This window comes from Poromitra crassiceps, assembly GCF_964638095.1.
Source record: "Poromitra crassiceps genome assembly, chromosome: 10".
In the NCBI taxonomy this organism is placed as follows: Eukaryota; Metazoa; Chordata; class Actinopteri; order Beryciformes; family Melamphaidae; genus Poromitra; species Poromitra crassiceps.
This window is the reverse complement of record NC_139631.1, coordinates 53,748,583-53,766,656: the sequence shown is the minus strand read 5'-3', so window position 1 is coordinate 53,766,656 and position 18,074 is coordinate 53,748,583. Positions and strand designations below refer to the sequence as shown.

The window sequence follows — 18,074 nt, the reverse complement described above, 5'->3', positions numbered from 1 at the left end:
AGTGAGTAGACGAGGCGATACTATGCAGTACTACAGTATGTGGTCGAAATGTGCCATTAAAGATCCTGTTAGCATGGCCTTAGCATTACGATGCTTTAAGTTTCATTTAAACTAGGGCTGGGCAATCTGGTGAGATCAATATCATGATTATCAATTTTTATGAAATGTGTAACCATATTAAAATATCTTCATATCACCACAATATAATTCCACTGAAAGACAAATGATAATAGTGAATAGTGAATAGCCAGGCCTAATTTAAACTTACCCCAACTTAGACAAATTTTCTCTTTTCATTAACTTAGCAGGATGCAAAAGGAGGAGTAACAGTTTCTGTTTGGTAGCTACAGTGCATGCTAACAGTTTGTGTTTGGTAGCTACAGTGCATGCTAACAGTTTGTGTTTGGTAGCTACAGTGCATGCTAACAGTTTGTGTTTGGTAGCTAGTGTTTACATGCAAACAGTTCAGTGGTCAAAGTTTGCTTCAGCGTGATCTCAAGTTGACGCACCATAGTGCACCAATACTGGACAAAGAAGAAACTTCTCTTGCTAACTTGATTTCAGTTTACTTGTCAAAAATGAATCCCTTTTCCTGTCATAAAAACATGGCAACAATCTTTGTTGGCATGGTGGCAATAGAGTACCACTACCACAGGAATGACATGTTTATAGTCGGAAGGCGGAAGTCCCAGACTTCCTGGATCCTACAGGGAAAAGTCAATGGGGTTTTAGAATGGGGATTTCACTTACATGCATAAAATAAGGTCTGTGGTTAGCAAAGGTTTATAAAATGGCGGCCTTCGTGTCAGCACGACAATCTTCACAAACGAGGACAACTTTTATGACTTTTCAAACGTAAATGTGTTTTATGACTTTTCAAACATAAATGTGTTTTTTTAAATGTGATTTTTAGAAAACTCTTCAGAAGTCATAACAGTGATTCGTGTTTGAGAAGATTATTGTGCTGACACAAAGGCTGCAGTTTCATAAACGTTGGTTATCCACAGACCTTATTTTATGCATTTAAGTTAAATCCCCATTCTAAATTCATGTGAACCATTTCCAGTAAACATTGACACCCTGTGCAATAAATAAGTCCATTATTAGAATACCCCCCTCCAGTGGCGTAGGCAGAAATTCAATTATGGGTGGGCCTGGATAAAATTGGTGGGGCACAGACACCCCATTGACTTTCCCCCCGTAGGATCCAGGAAGTCCAGGACTTCCGCCTTCCTGCGGTGCTCTATACAGATGAGCCAGTGAAGTCAGCATACAGGAAGAAGACATGAATTGAGCGCTAGTAGGGATGGAACGATAAGCTTATCTCATGTTATGTCATCAATAAAGGTTGAATGACTACAAAGTATGACTGTACAATGTTTATTTCTGAGACAAATCTTTCTAGCAATGGCATTGGCTGGCTAGAATGTAAACGAGAATTAAAAAATGTCATTACAAAGTACAATTAATACAATTGAATGGAGCACTTATTAAATTATGATGGGCAAACTGTCTCATTTGTGACTACAGCAGAATAAAATGGAGCCAATATGATTCTATTTTCTGCTCCACCATTTTTTTTAAATCACATTTCTGTATTGCAATATATTGAATTTCGATATATCGTCCCACCCCTAAAGTTAGTGTGAAGCTGGGGGCAACGTATCATTCCAAATGAAAATGGGCACTACCGCTTATCAAAAGATGATTTTCTTCATGATGGACCGATGGAGACAGAGTGACTATTTTAACTACAATTATAACTGTTAAACCTAAACCTAGTTAAATCAACTATTATTGCTGTGACTGAATTAGAAAGGAACATTTTTTTCTCTCTTTACATTAGTATAACAAAAAAGCTGCCTAGTGATAAACCTCATCAGCTTATTGACTGACAGCTATTATAACCAATGAAAACATTTGAATTCTCTTGCTGCCTTCCATGTTTCAATTTGTCCATTTGAAAGGCAAAGTGAGGGCTGCGCTCAGAGACAGTAAAGTGACAGAAAAGCAGCGCTGCTGCCCCCTGTAGGACATTATGAAGATGAAGTCTGTGTGAGTCCAAAACTCTCATTCTCAAAGGGCTTCTTCTTTTTAGCCATTGCTTCACCTGCATGGACGTGATGAGAGCCGGTCTGCTGAGAGCACTGAGTCCAGGCTCTTCTAACAGTCTTGTCTGTGCTCTGTTCCATCTATCACACACCAAGCAAACAGTCCAGGTCAAATAGGCCAAGATGGAGACATATTTCCAGAATTGTGACTTGCCACTCCAAAAATGCCACAGATCAGTCAGGGAAGCCATTTCTCTCTCCGCCATTATCAGAGATATGGGCTGTTCACATCATGATGTCATGGAGAAGTCAATGATACTGTGTAATAAAATACAAAGACATTTACATGACAAGAGAACTGAAAACATTGTCATTTTCCCAAATGTCTGATTGTCATAGATAATAAAATGCCAATGTTCTCACTCATCTTAAAATTACAGTTTCATTGTATTACTTAAAGCAGGACTAAACCTCCCAGATTTCTTGCAAAACGGTATTCTACTTGATTTGAAAACTCTGCAGGCAAGATGGCCAGCTATACTCCCTTCTGTACCCTGGCAGAATAAACTATCATAACTTGGCCAATAAGTATGTAAGATACAAAATAAAACAAATTGTAATGTCTTTGTTGTAGAATGCAGAGGACATGTAACTGTATAGTTAAACCCGCATTCCAGGAATATTGTATTTACTGCGCTGCCCTAAAGATAACGTAGTTGGCTCGAGCCTGTTTCGTCCTTGAACCCACTCGCTTTGCGCCAGAACACAATCGATTTGGGGGTGGAACACGCCTGGATTGGCCAACGCCAACGCCAGTGCCCAGAACGGTCAAATCAAATCATCGACAGAGACGCTATGGCCCGCCTCCCAGTATTTTCAGTGTATCAGAGATAGAGAACGATAAATGATCAATATAGCCACGTAAACAACAAACACTGATGATCTGTATGGAAACAGTGTTACTCAAAATGGTTAAAAGTTATATCAATTTGGTCATTCAGTGGCATTTTACTGTCATGTAACATAACTACCTAGCCGCTAACATTAGCCACAGTAGGCGATTACACATGATGCATTGCTCTTAAAGGGCTCGCGCCGCGTGAACTACAGTAATAATCACATGGGGGGAAAAAATCACATGAGTGGGGCACGCGCAAATACCAACGTGACGTCACAATGTACCAAATCGCCCATTCATTTGAGGGCACAAAAAAAAGCAGGTTTTAACCCTTACAGGGCACTTATGCTGCTGAAATGATAGGGGTTTGTAAAATTGTAACAGATTGGTCTCAAATGTGGAGATTTTGACCAGAATCCTTCACATACCACCCCAAAAGCCATATATATTGGTTAAAAGCTGAAAAAAGTGTTTTGGGGTTTAGTCCTGCTTTAAGAATATAATTATTGAATTTATATATGATATGATGATCTGAACAGTGGTGTTTGGTTTCCTTAGTACTACTGTATTCCTTGGCCATCAAACGCAGGGTTGCAAACTCGCGGATAATGAAAAAGGTGACAGATACAAAACCACTCAGAAATCCCTATTTTGGGATGAAAAAGGTGACTGCTTTGCATCCCTGAAAGCGTTTGCCCATCCTATCATGGTCAGGTGGAGGGATACAGAGAACACACCTGCTACAATGGCAGAAGGAAAAATGGCCGCCACGGCTTATCGGTACCATTATTCCCATTGTATGTAGAAATCTTCAGGGCATCAAAGTGTACATGTGACCAATATTGTTGCTTTTCTGCACACCTGAATGGGTCCGTTTGCCTTGAGGCCTGATAAGGTCCGGTGAGATTGATGTGGCTCAGTCTAGAGAAATGATATCCGATATGCTTGCGGAAGCGCCCCCTGTGGTGACCCGGCTGTCGTGGGTGGAGCTGGCAGTGTGGCTGCTGGTTTCGTAGTGGCTGTTGGAGGAGGAGACCAGGGAAGTGCTGGTGCTGGCAGCAGCTGTACTCTGCAGGCTGCTCGTCAGGTTGTCCAGGAACATGGGAGCGCGGTAATGCTGGGGAGAAGTGACAGTGACATGGTGATCAACTCATTTGGATTTGTGTCTATAATAATACAGGGTTCCCACACAATCTTAAACATCACATTTAAGGACTTTCAAGACCCAATTCCCTCAAATTCAAGGACCTGACAGCATAGTTTGAGAGACGGGTCAAGGTTCATTAGTGTGACACACTGAGATGTCTTTACAGAAGCTCACAGACGACAACAATTAACCCATTGATACTTGATGCAGCATTTGTGTGTGTATCCCTTTAAGACCGCGAACCGCGTTAACAAGTTTGATTAAATTCCGTCAAGGCATTCCTGAGATATCGCGTTAACAAGCTTGAAAATGGCGTTCGAGAGGTCACAGTGACCTTGACCTTTGACCACCAAAATCGAATCAGTCCATGCTTGAGTCGAAGTCAATGTTTGAGGCAAATTTGATGAAATTCCGTCAAGGCGTTCCTCAGATATCGCGTTAACAAACATCGGACGGACGGACGGACGGACAACACGGATCCATAATGCCTCCGGCCTGGCTGTCGCTGGCGGAGGCATAATAAATGACAAGAGCTCTGGTCATGTGTTCAGAGCTTATTAAGCAGAGCAATGCTAGACGGTATGAAAGATCTCTGGGCACGGGAGGTCCACAAAGGCGGTACCCTGTACCTCCGTCCTGATGGCAACAGTTTATATTCAGCGCTGAGAGGGTGTGATGTGTCACTAAAGATTGCCCTCTCCTTCCTGATTACACCAGACTCACAGAGCCGCGTCATGCTGAGTTGTTGTTGGCCTACAATCTTGCTAGACATATTAACAATCTTATTTAGTTTGTTCTTGTTAGCGATTGACAATGAGAGAAACCAAGCAATAAAACAAAAACTGAGGATTACTGTCTATAAATGAGCGATAGAAAATAATCATTATGTCTCTCTGTCCGCTCCCAACTGTCGAAGCTTCCGTAGGAAGTAGAGTCGTTGTAATCCCTTCCTGTAGATGACACCTGTGTTTGAATCCCATGTCAGTTTTCTATCGATTACTGTCCCCAGATATTTATATTAATCTACGACTTCAATACGGTCACCACCAATGACTGTCTGTTGATGTGTCCCCTCCTTTTGTTCTGAAATCAAAAATCATTTCCTTAGTTGTTTTGGTGTTTAACTGTAGGAAGCTAGCATGACACCAATTTACAAACTCATCCACACATTTACGGTATTTCATTTCATCATTATTTGTGATCAGACCAACAATCACTGTATCGTCAGCAAATTTAACATCAGAAAACATCAGTTGAGTTGAGGTTACATTATGTTAGTGTAAAGAATAAAAAGCACTGCTGAGATGACCCCAGGGTTAGTGATGAGAGGGGAGGACACTGCAGCGTTTACTCTAACAGACTGTGATCTATCAGTCAAAAAAGACTCAACCCATTTGATCATCTTGCCGTTTAGCCCTAGCTGTGACAGCCTTTCCATTAAAATATGCGGTCTTATGGTCTTAAACGCAGATGAAAAGTCCAAAAACATGGCACGAGCATAACATTTTGGTTGATCAAGATGAGTGGATTCTGTGTAAAACATACAGGAGAGCATCTTCTGTGCTCCTGCCTCCAGTGTGTATGCACTATGTGCTCCTGCCTCTAGTGTGTATGCACTATGTGCTCCTGCCTCTAGTGTGTATGCACTATGTGCTCCTGCCTCTAGTGTGTATGCACTATGTGCTCCTGCCTCTAGTGTGTATGCACTATGTGCTCCTGCCTCTAGTGTGTATGCACTATGTGCTCCTGCCTCTAGTGTGTATGCACTATGTGCTCCTGCCTCTAGTGTGTATGCACTATGTGCTCCTGCCTCTAGTGTGTATGCACTATGTGCTCCTGCCTCTAGTGTGTATGCACTATGTGCTCCTGCCTCTAGTGTGTATGCACTATGTGCTCCTGCCTCTAGTGTGTATGCACTATGTGCTCCTGCCTCTAGTGTGTATGCACTATGTGCTCCTGCCTCTAGTGTGTATGCACTATGTGCTCCTGCCTCTAGTGTGTATGCACTATGTGCTCCTGCCTCTAGTGTGTATGCACTATGTGCTCCTGCCTCTAGTGTGTATGCACTATGTGCTCCTGCCTCCAGTGTGTATGCACTATGTGCTCCTGCCTCTAGTGTGTATGCACTATGTGCTCCTGCCTCTAGTGTGTATGCACTATGTGCTCCTGCCTCTAGTGTGTATGCACTATGTGCTCCTGCCTCTAGTGTGTATGCACTATGTGCTCCTGCCTCCAGTGTGTATGCACTATGTGCTCCTGCCTCTAGTGTGTATGCACTATGTGCTCCTGCCTCTAGTGTGTATGCACTATGTGCTCCTGCCTCTAGTGTACACTATGCAGTGTAGCAAATTGCAGTGGGTCAAGTTCAGCTTGCACCTCACTGAGGACATGATCCAATATTATTCTCTCAAGGCTCTTGGCTGTGATAGATGTTAAGGCAACTGGACGATAATCATTTAAGGCTTTAAGGTGGTTTTGATGTTTTCGGGACGGGCACTATAAGTGAGGATTTCCAGGCTCTGGGAACACAGGACGTTTCAAGTGAAATATTAAAAAAATTACAATAAACAAAAGAAAGCTCTTCTCTACACTCCTTCAGTATCCTACCAGCTAATCTGTCAGGACCAGCTGATTTTCTTATGTTAATCCTTTTGAAAGCTCGACGGTCTTCTTGTTCTGTTATGATGACTTCCTGACCTGGATCACGTTGTTGCCTGATCAGGTCTCACTCAGTGTTGAAGTCTGTTGTCTCAAACCTGCCAAAGAACTTATTGAGTTCATCTGCAAACATTAAGTCATCCCCATGACTGTTACCAAGGGATTTCCGTTTTTCCTTCCCTATCATTAAGTTGTTATCCCTCATCTTACTTTCTAGTTTCAGTTTATATTTATGTTTACATCTAATAACAATCTGCCTAATTTCCTTCTGTATAGCTCTTACCTGCTCTCTATCACCCTGCTGAAAAGCTTGCTTTTTCTTTCTCAGTGCTGCTTTCAATTCTCCATTCATCCATGGTTTGTGGTTTGGAAAAATGTGAATACGTTTCGTTGGGATAGTGCTGTCCATACAAAAGTGTATATAGTCTGGTATAGTGCTGTCCATACAAAAGTGTATATAGTCTGGTATAGTGCTGTCCATACAAAAGTGTATATACGGTAGTCTGGTATAGTGCTGTCCATACAAAAGTGTATATAGTCTGTTATAGTGCTGTCCATACAAAAGTGTATATAGTCTGGTATAGTGCTGTCCATACAAAAGTGTATATAGTCTGGTATAGTGCTGTCCATACAAAAGTGTATATAGTCTGGTATAGTGCTGTCCATACAAAAGTGTATATAGTCTGTTACCAACTTGAATTTATCCAGGGTCTCGCTGGTATTCATGAAGTTGTCCCATGTTGTGCAGTCGAAACATCCGCTCAGACAATCTACTGAATCCTCAGTCCATGTCTGGATGGTTTTGAGCTCAGGTATCAATGGGTTAACAAGAGAGAGAGGCTTGAATGTGTGGACACTTCTCAACTGTGCTGTTACACGTTAATTTAAAAAAATATCAAAAGAACTTCCATTTCTATTCTTGCACAAAATATATAAATTCAAGCTCTTTCAATGACCCTATATGTCTATTTTCAAAAACCTACAAGGGATCGATTTTGTCTTTCTCAAATTCGATTCAAGGATTTCAAGGACCCATGGGAAAACCTGAATATGGATAACTCATTTGTCATCAGTTGGGAATGGCTGTAATTGATTCTCCGTTACAGCTCCACTTCCTGATGTAGGCTGACAACACAGATGATTGTTACATTCAAAAAAAGATATTGCAGCTTAAAATAAGAGACGGTAAAAAAACATAATAAATTTACCTGGGGATCGGCTTGAATTAAGGAAAACAAATCCAGACCTAAAGGTGAGAGATACAAAAAGGGGGATTATAAACAGTCACACAAAGCTGGGCTTAGTGTTAGCAGTAGTGCTAGCTTAGTGTTAGCAGTAGTGCTAGCTTAGTGTTAGCAGTAGTGCTAGCTGATGGACTCACTCTGCAGGTCTGTGGGGATGGTGGCCAGGGTGGAGTGATGGAAGGGGACTGCATAGTCGGCGAGTGTGGAGGTCAGATAGGGTGCGTCCAGGGCCTGGACATTTGGCACGCGCACAGTGGAAGGCTGGTAGGTCAACACTCTAAGAGAAGACAACGTTTGAGAGAAACAAAGACTGTTGACTATAGACAGGGTTCATACAGACATTACAAAATTAAATTCAGGGTATTTTGATTACTTTTTCAAACAAAATTTTTTTCATTTTCAAGGACGTCACGCAAAGCAAATAATTAATGTTCACATATAAATTTGTCCCGATGGGGGCATCAAATTTGCATTATATATTATGGATTGCGCCTTTAAAAAGTCAATTCTACTATCAAACCAGTGAGCGGGACGGGGAAAATATTTATCTAAATATTGAGTTTGAGTGGTAAAAGGGGGAAGAGAGATGACTCACCCCTTCCCATGCAAGTCCTCACTCTTGGACATGTAAAGGCAGCGCTTCTTGTGTGGGACGTCGTCCTCGTCGTCCTCGTCTGAGGACGAGCTGTCCAGGGTGAGGTCGATGATGTCAGCCTTCTTGGTGGAGCTGGGCTCAGTGGACTGAGGGAGCAGCGAACACTGGCGCACAGGAGCAGAGGCTGCAGAGGGAGGGACACACTCTGGGATGTTAGCAGACAATAGCAACTTTAGGATTCCATCCATGACCATCTCAGCACACAGAAGGGTGGAAGATATCAAGTTTCATGGTTTACAGTCACAAATGTTCATTACAATTTTACAATTGCTATTACAAATTTTTTACAAATGCAAATTTCCACATTGTGGACAACAATACATTGAATTGTCAAGCTGACAGATTGACCAACACTGTCATAAAAGCCTGTCATAAATGTTGCATGCACTTGACATTTTGTATAATAAAATATCACGATACTTGGCATTCGATACGATATGATATATTGCCCACAAAATATCGCGATACTATGCCGTGTCGATCCCCCCCCCCCCCCCCCACCCCTATAGATGATAGAGATAGAAGCAGAGAGAGAAGCAGAGAGAGAAGCAGAGAGAGAAGCAGCGCGTCGAAATGACTGACAGCAAAACCGGTTCTATTCGTATGTAAACTACACACGCATGTAAACACAATGTAAACACAACGGGCAATCATCGAAGTAAGATAGCGAGAAAACAACGGGAAGAGGGAGGAGTTAATGACGTTCACTGTACATTCTAGGGCTGTCAAAGAATATTCTATATTCAAATATAAAAATGTAAAGAATATTAGAATATGAAAATGTATATGAAAATGTACTATTACTATTATTATTATTATTTTTACATTTAACCAGGTAAAAAACCTGGCCAAGAGGGCAACATAAAAACATACATTGTTTGTGCCTTGTTATTTAAAATCATTACAAAAGTATAGGCTACTACTGTATTAGTACTGACTGAATAAACACGAAGGGGAAAAAAACAATGTTCATGTGTGGGGGGGGGGATTATGTTCAAATAAATATACCGAATAGTTATATAAGCTCTCTGGTTGTATTGGTTTACCTTGCCACACACGCTTAAAAAAAAAAGAAAAGAAAAAAAAAGTAAAAGTATTTGCAGAAGGATCCGCTCAGCTCACGCGTTCACCAAAATATGAGTTTGTTCAATGAACGGCGCTCTGTTAGCACGTTGATGCTACACTGGGGAAAAGGTATCAAAAAGTTTCGCTTACACTCAATTTTTGTTAAAGTCTGAGAAGACACCTTGACAGCCTCTTTCTTTGGTCTCATGGGACACCAGGTCCCGTCTTCTTGGAACTTGATTTCATCCACATCCGAGCAGTCGTTCAGGATTTCCATGAATAAACTGAACAGAGGGCGGACACAAAAAAAAGATGTAGCAAGCAAGGAAGGACAAAGTAGTCAATAAGGTTTTACAAGATTTGTGGGCTAGCTAAAAGCGCATGAATTATTGTATCATTAAAAGCAGAAAACATATGCAGCATGTGCAAATGCACTTACCGTACATGACGACTGAATTCAATACCTACATGTAGGGCTGCAACTAATGATTATTTTGATAATCGATTAATTTGTCGATTATTTCTTCGATTAATCGGGTATAAACAAATGCGTGGATTTTATTTCAACAATTTTATTCAAAAACAAAATGTGGTCCCAAATTGACAATATTAGTCCACATAGGTGCTGCTTGACTGGACCAGAGCGGTCTAAAACAATAATGAAAAATTATTATTAATTAAAAAAAGAACCACGCAAATCACTACGTAAGTGTTGACAGGATTTACTACTTAGGCTACCTTTAACGACAGGCCACACACAGACTATATGAAGGTAGATTGTTTCTGCAGTATAACCTTTTCTCCGTCTCTCTCTCATACACACGGGACGAATACACGTACCGTGACACCCCTATTATACACACTATACTATTTAAAGGAATGACTAATACACAACTGCCTCACAGCAAACCATTGCCCTGCTTTTTGTGTGACGTGAACGCATGAGATTTCCCCACGAACCCGTCGATGATGAGACTCTCGTAGGCAGCCTTCTTGTCACACACGGGGCAGATCCACGTGGGCTTCTTCTCATTCATCTGCAGGTAGAGGGCGGCGTCAAAGCACTGCAGGTGAGAGCAGGTGACCGCCCGGCATGGCACTGTCAGACGCATCTTACCCAGCTAGAGGAGACAACAGGCTACGGTCAGTGAAAACAAAGACCTGGGAAGGAATGTGCTTGTCTCCATTCACAAACTGCCCCCAGCCAGCAGCATGGACTCAAATCAAATCAGCATTTACCACAGCTAAAAGTCGATGCTAACTTAGCATCAATGCTAGCGGGACGTACCCAGCTATGAACATATTTTAAGCTCCATTTTTCGTCAGGCAAAAATACGTTTTGTGCTGTATGGACAATTTAGCCCACCCCCTGTGGGTGGTTTGTGAATCACACTTCCCCCCACGTTTTCTGCAATGGATTAACGGCCACAAAAGTTTTGCAGTCCTTTTGTGAATTCACCACATTGTGTTACCAAAACAGTGGTGAGATCTTCAGTGTTTGCTAAGCAGAGTGGGTTAGGGTTAGGGTTAGGTCTGCTAAGCAGAGTGGGTTAGGGTTAGGGTTAGGTCTGCTAAGCAGAGTGGGTTAGGGTTAGGGTTAGGTTTGCTAAGCAGAGTGGGTTAGGGTTAGGGTTAGGTCTGCTAAGCAGAGTGGATATCTCTTGAATATGAAGGCAGGATGGTTTTTGGAACATGTTTTATTTACCGGGCACATGAGCGAGACTCGAAGGCTTGTTGTCGCAATCTCACTGTCTGGATCTGCTGTTAGCTTTTCTTTAACTGGAACACAGGAGAAGAGAAGTGTGCAGGTCAAGATAACAGGTACATCAAATAATGTGGCAAATAAAAAACTATAACTTTATGAAACATTGACTACGTTTACAATATTCCCAGATTATGGCAATAATCTGAATAAGACACCGCCATGTAAACAGCATTTGAAGACGTGTGGAGTATTCTGATCTTACTTGCATTATTGAAGTGCATTGTAGACATGTAAACACCTTAATCACACTGTGACGTCCTGTCAGTTTTCGCAGCATTTTGCCACACGTACGGCAGTCAAACTGCTTGTCAGCGCATGCCCTAGCTTCCAATGAGTGTTGTGCAACTTGTTTAGATAAGAAAAGATGGCTGCCACCGATAAAAAGAAGTCCCAACAACTTGTCCCTAGCGGTATAATTCAGGAGGGAAACACAGATGTAGGACATAGGACGTCATGTGGGCGTGTCTTCAGTCATTAATTGGACTATGCTCTGTAGCGTCATTCTGACGCGTGGCGTAACGCATCATTCTGGACGTGGAAGTGAACAGATGTTGCTCGATGGTGGCTGTTATTGTTTTTTCTGTATGCGCACATCCACGGAAAATCGCATGGAGAGCCTTAACTCATTCACCGCCAAAGACGTCTTTGACGTGTTATCAGAAATAGCCCTCCCCGCCAATGACGTGTTTGACGTGTTTTTGTTTTTATTAGTGCAGCGCGTAGTTCAAACACTTCCCCAGCCTGTGACATGTTATCAGGCCCCCCCATCTAAGACAAGCCGACAACACGTGAACAAACACATATCGCAGCTGTTGTTTTGAAATTGAGCAGGAGGAAAAACAGAAAACGGATAAACGCTTCCTTGTGCAGACAGGAGAAACGCCATTGAAACGCCCCTCGGCGCGCTGCACGAGCTGGTCGCCTTCCTGTGTGCCAGCCGGGAGAAAACGGGAGAAAGTAATCCAGAGATGTGTTTGATCATCGGAGGAATGAGGAAATTATCGATCAGTTTGACGGGTAATCCAGAGGGCGGTGAGGACGTGTTGAATAGCCGAGGGGAAAACGGGAACGATCAAATAGCAGGGAGGATAGGACAGGGAGACATGGACGAGGACGGGTGGACCAGAACAAAACAAAATAAACACACGAACAGCTAACAAGGCAGAAGCGGCAGTCACAGCAGCAGACGCCAGCAGTACTCAGACCCGGAAAAAACGTAACGAAGATAAAAGGGGGATCGTGTGTGTGTGTGTGTGTGTCTGTCTGTCTGTCTGTCTGTCGGTCTGTGTGTTGAATGTAAAAAAAAAGCACTTCATGTGTATATATATATATATATATTTTTGTCATTTGTGTCATAACGAATAATATTTACATGTCTGATGTCAATACAGTTCAAAATAAAAGAATTGAGAGCGAGTTCTGCCTGAGATTGTGCCCTTTACAAAAATTGCCTTTTCTTCTGTTTATCTTCTCAGGGAGACCTTTTGGGTGAAAACAGGGTGTATATAAATGGCTATAAGTAGAGTACAGAACATGCTAAAAGCTCACTTTTTTTTCCCTGGTGAACCCAGAGACGTACATCTTCATTTTGAGGTATTGCAAATCACTTTGGTGCTAATAGATAATTTACTGTGGGTCTTGAAAGATGACCAACAATTATGAAAATCTTTGGCCTGTGCTAAATATTGGCAGTCCTAAACTGGCCATGAATGAGTTAATGACTCATATCAGCTGGCAGGGGTGGAGTTTCTGCAGGCAGACAAACGGATATTTCTCCATGCAGAAAACATATAGGACAGGTAAGCACTGTCCATCTGCATATTATTACTGAGATTATAATGATACAAAGTGGGTTGAAAATGGGCAAAGCCTTCCTTTAAGCAGCAACTCAGGTAAACAGCGTAATTGAAATATTGTCTTCTTTAGAATAAGCTCAATAGTGGAATAGCTGAAGATGATTACTTAAAGCTCTGGAGTGGTCTGGGTTCCTGATGCCTTTCATCCTCAGTCTCTGCAGGAGCAGCGGAGACGTCAGCTGCCTCACCAGGTACACGGACATGGAGTAGGTCTGCACACCAAACAAAGAAGGACATGGAGTAGGTCTGCACACCAAACAGCACAAGTCACTCTCCTCACACAACGATGACTGCTATAAGGCCATATGATTTTCGCAATGCCAAAAAAACAATCATGCAATTTGGTAATAAAAATGGAATCAACTGTAAAAGATGGAAATTGCTGTAATTTGTCTGAAATTGATCAAAGTAGGCCTAGATATCAAAATCTAAAGTAGACCTAATCATTGTAGTAACCTGAATGATTTCATAATTGTAAAATAGGCCTAGAGAAATTATAAAGTTTTTGATTGGGGTGTTTTGAGAGGGGGTCAGTCTTGCGTTGGACCCTTGTGTCACCTCACAACGTGCTTAATATGTCAAAGAGGCTGTCATAAAAAATAAAAAAAACATTGATCCTAACCCTAAATTAAAATGGAAATATTTGGAGACAAGAAATAAAATGGAATTTGGAAAAAAATGAAACGGATTTCATATGGCCCTATAAAGGTCAAACACTTGCACAATATGTAGAGAAATCAACCAAAAGCTGAACAGGGGTTCCTCTGAGGTTTTGTTTTTACTTTTCCAATTTCCGGTGCCCACGTCACTGAAATTTGATTGGGTACTGCAGAAGATAGCCGGACCAACGAGGTAATGTTCAGAGGTCTTCCTGGTCTCTTCTGTTCCACTCCATTTTTAGGTGGTGGTGCATAACCCTATGAAGACAAAAGGTCAGCCATGCCAGTCTAACGGAATAACACAAGATGCTAAATCAGGTGGGATCATGATGCTAAATCAGGTGGGATCATGATGCTAAATCAGGTGGGATCATGATGCTAAATCAGGTGGGATCATTACTGGAACAAAAGCAACACTTACTGGCAGAGGAAAGAGTTTCCCATTGACTTTTATACAGAGACTGTTTGGGTAATTGTCCTCTTGAGGGCAACTTGTCTCTGACAAGCAGAACCTGTACAATACAAAGATACATATTCAAGTACATGCATCAAAATAACTGTCACAATGAAATGAAAATTGACTGTTCATGTAGTTTGCCAATTCTCCACATTATACATTATACCTATTTACCTATAAATAAACTCTGGGCTCACGACTAACTTTTCCACTAGTAGCACTGCTGGTGCGACCAACTTTTTCAGTTAGATGTATTGTCTTATATTGTCAATAGTCTAATAAAATATCTCATTATCTAATGTACTCTATTTTAAATGCTGCATTTGTCAAACAAATAACTAGACTGTATCCATACTAAATCAAGTACTTTGTGTCATAGATAACAGCACTTGATTAAAAATAAATAAACGTAACAAATTCCCAACAGAAATTACTTTATTTAAATGGGTAATTCAGCATCATAGTGGCGTTGTCTAAGCCTATGATGAGCTGTTCCCGATACACATCCAGGCTCGCTGGCCAGCCTCCCCTCCCTTCCGTGAGAGGGAGAGTCTGACTGCACGGAAACAGGCTGCTGGCATAAGCCCTCCCCTGCTCTACAGCTGCTCTCCCATTGGTGGCGTCGATTTCAGACGCTGCCGGATTTCCGCTCCCCGCTTAAGAAGCTCTGTCATTGGCTCCAACCATGTCAATCAATGGCATCATTGGCTGGGGGCAAAGCTACACGTGTTCTTCTCTGCCCAAACATCTCGTTGACGTTCAGCGTTACAGAAACAACCAGCCCCTCCCTGCATTATAATCCACCTCAACACGCTGTTGTGGAAACATGTTGAATTGTGCTGTAAAAGCAAAACACCATCAAAACACCATTTCCACCACATCTACTGACATGAAGCAGTTCAGATGAGACAGAAATGTGCATACATTCTTACCTCAGCTGAATTTGAACCATATAGTCCCTTCTGCCACCGGGTAGAAAGTCCCTTTAAAAACACAAGAGAAGATACAACATACAATTGACTAAGCACAAGCCTATGGAATGGGCTTCGTAATGGAGGCTTTAGAGAAACAGTTATACCTGGATATGCATACTTCTCGAACTTGCTGTGGCGTTAAGGCGAAGATAAAGTATTTTTCTTGGTGGTATCTCTGTACAGTGCTTGCTCCTGAAAAACATGAAGGTCCTAATTTAATGACAGGATGGTTAAGCCTTTTGGAAATGTACGTCTTTATAGTCTTTATATAGGTTGTTACATTCTTCACATTTCAGGACAGCCAAAAGGAGTATGTGTCTGTCTGTCCATTCCTTTCCATTTGTACACAATGTACCACATCTACTCACATACACATCTCAATTCAGCCACATACCCACTTGTAGTGTGTACGTCATGCCTGTGCGTAGTGTGTACGTCATGCCTGTGCGTAGTGTGTACGTCATGCCTGTGCGTAGTGTGTACGTCATGCCTGTGAGTAGTGTGTACGTCATGCCTGTGCATAGTGTGTACGTCATGCCTGTGCATAGTGTGTACGTCATGCCTGTGAGTAGTGTGTACGTCATGCCTGTGCGTAGTGTGTACGTCATGCCTGTGCGTAGTGTGTACGTCATGCCTGTGCGTAGTGTGTACGTCATGCCTGTGCGTAGTGTGTACGTCATGCCTGTGCGTAGTGTGTACGTCATGCCTGTGCATAGTGTGTACGTCATGCCTGTGCATAGTGTGTACGTCATGCCTGTGCGTAGTGTGTACGTCATGCCTGTGCGTAGTGTGTACGTCATGCCTGTGCATAGTGTGTACGTCATGCCTGTGCGTAGTGTGTACGTCATGCCTGTGCGTAGTGTGTACGTCATGCCTGTGCATAGTGTGTACGTCATGCCTGTGCGTAGTGTGTACGTCATGCCTGTGCGTAGTGTGTACGTCATGCCTGTGCGTAGTGTGTACGTCATGCCTGTGCGTAGTGTGTACGTCATGCCTGTGCGTAGTGTGTACGTCATGCCTGTGCGTAGTGTGTACGTCATGCCTGTGCATAGTGTGTACGTCATGCCTGTGCGTAGTGTGCACGTCATGCCTGTGCGTAGTGTGTACGTCATGCCTGTGCGTAGTGTGTACGTCATGCCTGTGCATAGTGTGTACGTCATGCCTGTGCGTAGTGTGTACGTCATGCCTGTGCGTAGTGTGTACGTCATGCCTGTGCGTAGTGTGTACGTCATGCCTGTGCGTAGTGTGTACGTCATGCCTGTGCGTAGTGTGTACGTCATGCCTGTGCGTAGTGTGTACGTCATGCCTGTGCGTAGTGTGTACGTCATGCCTGTGCGTAGTGTGTACGTCATGCCTGTGCGTAGTGTGTACGTCATGCCTGTGCGTAGTGTGTACGTCATGCCTGTGCGTAGTGTGTACGTCATGCCTGTGCGTAGTGTGTACGTCATGCCTGTGCGTAGTGTGTACGTCATGCCTGTGCGTAGTGTGCACGTCATGCCTGTGCGTAGTGTGTACGTCATGCCTGTGCGTAGTGTGTACGTCATGCCTGTGCGTAGTGTGTACGTCATGCCTGTGCGTAGTGTGTACGTCATGCCTGTGCGTAGTGTGTACGTCATGCCTGTGCATAGTGTGTACGTCATGCCTGTGCATAGTGTGTACGTCATGCCTGTGCGTAGTGTGTACGTCATGCCTGTGCGTAGTGTGTACGTCATGCCTGTGCGTAGTGTGTACGTCATGCCTGTGCGTAGTGTGTACGTCATGCCTGTGCGTAGTGTGTACGTCATGCCTGTGAGTAGTGTGTACGTCATGCCTGTGCATAGTGTGCACGTCATGCCTGTGCGTAGTGTGTACGTCATGCCTGTGCGTAGTGTGTACGTCATGCCTGTGCGTAGTGTGTACGTCATGCCTGTGCGTAGTGTGTACGTCATGCCTGTGCGTAGTGTGTACGTCATGCCTGTGCGTAGTGTGTACGTCATGCCTGTGCGTAGTGTGTACGTCATGCCTGTGCGTAGTGTGTACGTCATGCCTGTGCGTAGTGTGTACGTCATGCCTGTGCGTAGTGTGTACGTCATGCCTGTGCGTAGTGTGTACGTCATGCCTGTGCGTAGTGTGTACGTCATGCCTGTGCGTAGTGTGTACGTCATGCCTGTGCATAGTGTGTACGTCATGCCTGTGCGTAGTGTGCACGTCATGCCTGTGCGTAGTGTGTACGTCATGCCTGTGCGTAGTGTGTACGTCATGCCTGTGCGTAGTGTGCACGTCATGCCTGTGAGTAGTGTGTACGTCATGCCTGTGCATAGTGTGCACGTCATGCCTGTGCGTAGTGTGCACGTCATGCCTGTGCATAGTGTGCACGTCATGCCTGTGCGTAGTGTGTACGTCATGCCTGTGCGTAGTGTGTACGTCATGCCTGTGCATAGTGTGTACGTCATGCCTGTGCGTAGTGTGCACGTCATGCCTGTGCGTAGTGTGTACGTCATGCCTGTGCATAGTGTGCACGTCATGCCTGTGCATAGTGTGCACGTCATGCCTGTGCGTAGTGTGTACGTCATGCCTGTGCGTAGTGTGTACGTCATGCCTGTGCGTAGTGTGTACGTCATGCCTGTGCGTAGTGTGCACGTCATGCCTGTGCGTAGTGTGCACGT

General features: G+C 43.3%; 1 protein-coding gene across 2 annotated transcripts in view; it reads right to left on the bottom strand.

Moving 5' to 3' along the window:
* Positions 1 to 1,386: 1,386 nt before the first annotated feature.
* The window catches only part of pias2 (protein inhibitor of activated STAT, 2), a 22,272-nt gene continuing 5,584 nt past the window's right edge, over positions 1,387 to 18,074 (bottom strand). Inside the window, exons 5-16 of one of the 2 annotated variants that reach the window (XM_083644188.1) lie at positions 15,534 to 15,639; positions 15,388 to 15,438; positions 14,420 to 14,510; positions 14,122 to 14,256; positions 13,446 to 13,551; positions 11,424 to 11,497; positions 10,679 to 10,839; positions 9,869 to 10,002; positions 8,594 to 8,777; positions 8,136 to 8,275; positions 7,963 to 8,000; positions 1,387 to 4,066 (exon numbers count right to left, since the gene is read on the bottom strand). In XM_083644188.1, coding sequence (XP_083500314.1) covers positions 3,866 to 4,066; positions 7,963 to 8,000; positions 8,136 to 8,275; positions 8,594 to 8,777; positions 9,869 to 10,002; positions 10,679 to 10,839; positions 11,424 to 11,497; positions 13,446 to 13,551; positions 14,122 to 14,256; positions 14,420 to 14,510; positions 15,388 to 15,438; positions 15,534 to 15,639 — 1,421 coding nt within the window. In that variant the 3' untranslated portion in view covers positions 1,387 to 3,865. The remainder of the gene's footprint in view (positions 4,067 to 7,962; positions 8,001 to 8,135; positions 8,276 to 8,593; positions 8,778 to 9,868; positions 10,003 to 10,678; positions 10,840 to 11,423; positions 11,498 to 13,445; positions 13,552 to 14,121; positions 14,257 to 14,419; positions 14,511 to 15,387; positions 15,439 to 15,533; positions 15,640 to 18,074) is intronic. The other variant, XM_083644189.1, reaches the window with a different exon arrangement.